General features: G+C 37.5%; 1 protein-coding gene across 1 annotated transcript; it reads left to right on the top strand.

The window, feature by feature from the left end:
* Positions 1 to 3,655: 3,655 nt before the first annotated feature.
* LOC129569804 (uncharacterized) lies at positions 3,656 to 6,844 on the top strand. Its single transcript, XM_055448969.1, has 4 exons — positions 3,656 to 4,006; positions 4,271 to 4,425; positions 4,529 to 4,782; positions 4,870 to 6,844. Exons 2-4 carry the CDS (start codon positions 4,277 to 4,279, stop codon positions 6,642 to 6,644), a joined length of 2,178 nt encoding a protein of 725 aa, XP_055304944.1. The 5' UTR covers positions 3,656 to 4,006; positions 4,271 to 4,276; the 3' UTR covers positions 6,645 to 6,844.

Genomic DNA, 6,844 nt, shown 5'->3' with positions numbered 1-6,844 from the left:
ATGGATTATTTTTGCAACGAACACCAAGTGACAGTGGATGCACCGTTTTGTCAGAGCAACAGCTTCTGGAGTACATTCAGAATAATTGATCGAAGAACAACGAGCATCATCAAAACAAGCAGTTTCTCGTCCATCTAGAAGCTATTTGTAATCTTCCTTGAAATCCATTTAAATTAACTGATTTCCAGGGACTCAGCGTACTAAAGACATTCTCTAATTTTTCTTGTATCAATCACAACCAATATTTTATTTTGATCACATAAATATTCTTTCGTGCAGAATATCTACTTTATTTTCCCATCATATGAACATAAAATACAAAAAATATATTTCGATTCAATTTTCAATAAAATATTTAAACAGAAAAATTTCGATTTTATTGAACCTTGGCCAAAACAATTTGAATAACAAAGAAAATGCAATCTGACAACCCTGATCGCCCTAAATCCGCTGTGTCGAATATCACATACAAATGAATTCCGTGTTGTGGTACTACTGGAAGCATCCAAATCTCTATGACTCCAACATTGACGTTTGCGTGTCTTTGAATCAACATTTAAACATACACAGATTGCGCACAACAAGAGCTCCTTAATTGCATACGTATGCATATATGCATATATCTATTTATATCGAATCAAGCAAATTGTTGCGATTTTTTCAGAACATCAAACGCTGTCACATAATTACACAATTCAGGTTAATTCCATCAATAACAAAACGTAGCCCAGAAGTGGAAATTCTTTGGGGCTCTGATAAAAATTGAATCGCTCTTATTTTCCAACACTAAATCATTGGAAGGTAGGTTTCATAAACTAGCTCAAAATCTTAATTAGAATGTCTAATCTACTTGTTCAGACTCTTAACTTAATTGTTATTGGTATCGAAGGCATAAGCCTTCATAATTGCAAGTTTTTCAAACTAAAATTTATGGCATGCCACAATTGCAGAAATTCTGCAATACAAAATCAAGAGTAGAAAACTTAGCAACATTTAGTGCGAATTAGAGATTTTAAAAAAATGGTCAAATCACACATTTTATTTGACTTCGTCACAAATCATTAAAATTGCGACTCATTTCAGACAAAATGGAGCCAAATATGATAAAGACTCAAATAGATGAGCATTTGATGATGATTCAGCGCAATACCGAGGCTGCATTGGGTCATCTCGAAAGATCTGGCTTGAAAGTGGATGAGGAATTTTTAACTTATTTCAAAAATCTCTCGATTGAACGGTAAATTGCATTCAATTTTATTGTTTGAACATGCAATTTTATTTAAGGTGTTCAACGAAAATTGTTCTTATTCCATTTCCAAAATTCACATTTCATTTATCTGGAAACTGAGTAGCTTGACACACACATGCCAACGATATGGTGAAAAGGTAAAATTCAAAAAGTCATGGACCATAACAACCCCAACAATTCCCACATTAGAAACTGCAAAAAATACAACGGTTTCATTTTTGGGAACAGAAGAAGGCAGTGATTCGATTGGAAATGGCGACAGCTCAGTAAAACGTCGGGCAGAGGTCACGATGAATGACAAAATTGGACTGTTGAAAAGGCAAAAAACAATGGAAACATCTGTGAAAGAAGATAAAAGTCGTGAGGCATTGACTGTTTGTTATCTTTTTTTTTTTAATGACTTAATTCAAGAACTAACTTTTTCCAAACTGTTTTTTTTTACAGGAGTCGTTGGCCAGAGCCAATATCTTAAATACATAATATTCTTCTGTGTTCATTGCTTGAATGAAAAAGAGCCGACAAAGTCGTTTAGCGGAACATTCGATGATGTGTCTGGTCATTGGTTGAGAGAGCATTTGATTGAATCGGTTCGCAAACCATTCCAATTCTACGCTGTTACTTTGGCCAGTTGTTTTCATTGCAAAGAGATCGGTACATACAATGATTTGGTGAAGCATCACCAAGAAAAGCACGCCGATGCCCTGTTCGTCATCACAGATGGAATGGACGCAAAGAAGTGTGGAATGTGTCACTTCAAAGATGGTGACTTGGTCAAGCATTTTAAGTTGAAGCATGATCTGAACTCAACACCAAAGCTGTTCAACCCAATCTGCTATTCGAAAGAAAGAATTGTTGAGCTCTTGAGCATCAACGTGTCGAAGAAACATCAATGCAGCAAATGCGACGCAGTATTCGAGACACAAGATGGAATTGGTGACCATTTCAAAGCGCCACACAATGGCCTAGCAGTTGAATCAAAAGAAATCGATGACAACCGTACCACTCCAGATCACATGATTTGTGGTTATTGCCACAAAAAGGTTGATTCCACTCGATATATCGACCATCTTTCGGAGCACATATTCATTTTCCGCTGCACAGTGTGCTCGTATCAATCAGAGAAACTCTCTGAAGTAGCACTCCATGGCAAAACCGCTCACAATGTCGACTCCTTGAACTACCACTGTGAACGATTCCCGAGTTGGATGAAGAGTGAACTTCTCGGCACAAATATGGTGTTCCCGAATGGTTTGACCTTAAAAATGGTCAATTTGCTGGGAACTAAGTTCCATGACAGCAATTTGTTGGATTCGTTCATTCAAGGGTTTTTGAATATGGAAAAAGAACGAGCTAAGAAATTAATCGACACGTATGGAGAACAAGCCAAGGCAAATGGGTCAACGAGTGTAGAAAATTGGAATAAGATTGCAAATTCAAAAGAGATTCCGATTCGATCATCCTCTGTAGCTGAAGCAGCCAACCGAGTCCATAAATTGGTTACAAATGATCAGTTGAAGATTCCAGCTCTTCGGACCAAACAAAATTCAAAAAAGCGACAGTCGCTAAACGATGAGCTGATTAATCAGCAAAAATTGGCGAAGAACGTATATGTACAAGGAATTTGGCGCGATATGGACATCAGCGATCGACATGAAATCTTTCAAAAAATATGTAAGTTGATGGGAGTGAAGATATCTCGTACTACTATCAAGTCAATTGTTCAATACGAGAAGGGGATGATCGTGAACCTGCATCACGTAGACATTAAACAATTGATTATTGACCACACGCGTGACAAATTGATTTGGTCGAACGAATTGTTCAAATTGGCTAATGACCAAAGACCATGGAAAGTTCGTGTATGTGATGACATGACCCCCTTTTACCTCAAAATGTGGTTTTCTGCACTAAAATTGAAGGAAGAACATTGTTTGCATTCATTCAAATTGACCGAACATGGATTACTTGTGCAACGAACATCAATTGACAATGGACGTACCGTTTTGTCAGAGCAACAGCTTCTGGAATACATTCAAAATAATTGATCGACGAACAATAACGAAAATTAGGCCGTGTCATGAAAAAAGCAGTTTCACGTCCATCTGAAAGCTATTTGCAATCTTCTTTCAAATTATTTTTAGGGACCTTGTCTACTGAAGACATTGTCTAACTTTTTTTTGTATCAATCACAACCAACATTTTATTTTGATCGCATAAATATTCTTTCATGCAGAATATCGACTTTATTTACCCATCATATGAACATAAAATACAAAAAATATATTTCGATTCAATTTTCAATAAAATATTTAAACAGAAAAAATTCCGTTTCATTGAACATTGCCCAAAACTATTTGAATAGCAAAGGAAATGCAATCTGCCATTTGTCAACCCTGCTCTGAGAGTAGTGCTCTCCCCAAATCCGCTGTGTCGAATATCATACATGAATTAGTCTCGTGTTGTGGTACTACTGGCAGTATCCAAATGTGTACGACTCTAACATTGACGTTTCTGTGTCTTTGAATCAACATAATCATACACAGATTGCGCACAACTGAGGTTCCTTTATTAAATACGTATGCATATGCATATGTGTATTTATATCGAACCAAGTAAGACTTAGCGATTTTTCTAGAACATCAAACGCTGCCACATAACCACACAATTGAGTTTAATTTCATTTGAAAAAACGTGAATATTGATTTAAGTTGTGATAAGAATTGAATTCGGCTTTTTTCCAACACAAAACCATTGAAAGTAAGTATTGTACCCTAGTTTGAATTCTAATTTGCTTTTTAGGACTCAACAAATTTTGGAATTGAGAATATTCCAATCTACAATTTGTTGCATAGATTGATTTTATTGCTTTGGTTCATCTTGTGTTGGTGACCTTGAGTTAAAGATTGATTCTAATTTGATCACATCCAAATGGTGACCAAAAATTGAGTGTATAAAAAGTGGTCGAGCTACAAATTTTATCGGTTACGTCACAAACCATTAAAATTAACTAACTCGTTTCAGTGTAAAATGGAGCAAAATTTGGTGGAAACTCAAATAGACGAACATTTGATGACAATTCAGCGTGATACCAAGACTGCATTGGAACGCCTTGAAAGACATGGTTTGAAAGTGGATAAGAGATTTCTGAACTATTTCTTAAAGCTGTCTGTTGATCGGTAAATTTCATTCAATTTTATCGTTGTCTTAAAAAAAAACTTAGAATTTTGATGACATTCATTTCCAAAATTCATATCCCATTCATCTGACAAAATTACATAGCTTGACACAAACATGCGAACGATATGGCACAGAGGCAAAATATAAAATGTCATGCACTGTGTCAGCCACAATGGCACCAAATTTGGGTGTGGAAAACATAACGATTCCACTCTTGGGAACAGAAGAAACCGGTGTTTCGGTGGATAAAGGCGACAACGCAGTGAAACGTAAGACGGATGATACGATGAACGTCGAAAGTGAGCTGTTGAAAAGGCAAAAAACAATGGAAACATCTGTGAATGACGATGAAAGTGGTGAGACATTGACTGTTTGTAATTTATTCAATACTGGCTTCATTCATGACTAAATTCATTAAAACTTTCAATATTAATTTTTCATAGGTGATACGGATCAGAGCCAACAGATTAAATACGCAACATTCTATTGTGTTCATTGCTTGAAAGATAAAGAGCCGACCAAGTCGTTCAACGGAACATTCGATGATGTGTCTGGTCATTGGTTGAGAGAGCATTTGGATGAATCGATTTGCAAACCATTCCAATTCTACGCCGTTGCTTTGCTTAGTTGCTTTTATTGCAAAGAGGTCGGTACATACCACGATTTGGTGAAGCATCACCAGGAAAGGCACCCAAATAAATTGTTTGTGATTGCGGATCGAATGGACGCAAAGAAGTGTGGAATGTGTCACTTCAAAGATGGTGACTTGATCGAGCATTTCAAGTTGACGCATGAACCAAACTCGACGCCGAAGCTCTTCAACCCGATCTACTATTCAGAAGAAAGAATTGCCGAGCTCTTGACCATCAACGTGTCAAAGAAACAACAATGCAGCAAATGCGGCGCAGTATTCGAGACACAAGATGAAATTGGCGACCATTTCAGAATGGCTCACAACGGTCATGCAGTTGAATCAAAAGAATTCATTGATAACCGCACCACACCAAATCACTTGATTTGTGGCTATTGCCATAAAAAGGTCAATGGCAACCGATATTTGAACCATCTTCCCGAGCACACCTTTAATTTCCGTTGCACTGTGTGCCCGTATCAATCAGGTGATCTATCGGATATTGCATTCCACGAGAAAATCGTCCACGACATCGACTCCTTGAGCTACCATTGCTCGATCTTCCCAGTTTGGATGAAGAAAAAACTTCTCGGTACACATATGGTGTATGCGAATGGATTGGTACTCAAAGCATACAATGCACTTGAAACGAAGTACGATGACAGCAACTTGTTGGATACGTTCATTCAAGGGTATTTGGACGTGAAAAAAGAACGGGCAAAGCAAATGATCGACACGTATGGAAAAGGCGCCAAGTTGAATGGGTATCCGGGCACCGAAAATTGGAACCGAGTTCCGAATGGCACAAATTGTAATGGCGCTCAAAGTGGTGCAAATTTGAAGGAAATCCCGAATCTTCGCTCATCTCCGACAATCGGAACAGCTCCACCAATGGAAACCGCTCCAACTATGGTGAACGCGGAAATCCACCAACTCAAAGCATTGGTCGAAGGTCTATTGCACAAGACACAGAACGAACCAACAACCAATCACCTCGAATTGAATGCAAATCAGTTTGGAAATGGTACCAGCGAACGGTCGAATATACCAGGATTTGGTATGCAAGGATTTCGAAAGGAAGCAAATCCAAAAAGTGAATCGTCATTGATTAAGGAACTGGTTGATCAGCAAAAACTGACCAAAAACGTATACGTTCAAGGGATCTGTGGTAATTTCCGCGGTGCAGATCAACAAGAAATTTTTCTGAAGCTATGCAAGAAGATGGGTGTGACCATATGCCGTACTGATATCAAAAGAATTGATCAGTGTGCAAAAGGAATAACAGTGAAACTGCATCGTTTGGAGGTGAAGAAAGCGATCATGAATCAAACACGAGACAAATTCGTTTGGTCAAACGAGTTAATTAAAGTGGCCAGAGGAAAAAAGACATGGAAAATTCGTGTATGTGAACATATGACCACTTTCTACTCGAAAATGTGGTATACTGCAATGGATTTGAAAGAACAACATCGTTTGCATGCATTCGAATTGACCGAACATGGATTACTTGTACAACGAACACCAAGTGCCAATGGACGTGCCGTTTTGTCAGAGCAAGAGCTATTGAATTTCGTTCAAAACAATTGACAATCGAACAACAACGAAAATTATGACATGACTTCAAGAAATGAAACACGCTTTCATCTGGAAACTATTCCCTGATTCATCCAAATCTATTTGCAACCATTCTTAAAATCATTTTTGACATTGCATACTATGCAATGCATAGCATTATCTGACCTTTTTTTATATCAATCACAATTAACACAAAATTCATACATTTTTTT

This window comes from Sitodiplosis mosellana, unplaced genomic scaffold (genome assembly GCF_009176505.1).
Source record: "Sitodiplosis mosellana isolate CC-2019 unplaced genomic scaffold, AAFC_SMos_1.0 Smas_scaffold_44, whole genome shotgun sequence".
Classification (NCBI taxonomy): Eukaryota; Metazoa; Arthropoda; class Insecta; order Diptera; family Cecidomyiidae; genus Sitodiplosis; species Sitodiplosis mosellana.
Note: the sequence above shows the minus strand (reverse complement) of the source record. Positions and strands in the feature narration are given on the sequence as shown.

What these genes read in the sequence shown, in the direction of transcription:
- LOC129569804 (XM_055448969.1), top strand. Translation starts at nt 4,277, where the DNA reads ATGGAGCAAAATTTGGTGGAAACTCAAATAGACGAACATTTGATGACA. An exon ending in TTAAAGCTGTCTGTTGATCG is followed by an intron (nt 4,426 to 4,528) that starts GTAAATTTCATT and finishes AAAATTACATAG; the next exon opens with CTTGACACAAACATGCGAAC. An exon ending in TGTGAATGACGATGAAAGTG is followed by an intron (nt 4,783 to 4,869) that starts GTGAGACATTGA and finishes AATTTTTCATAG; the next exon opens with GTGATACGGATCAGAGCCAA.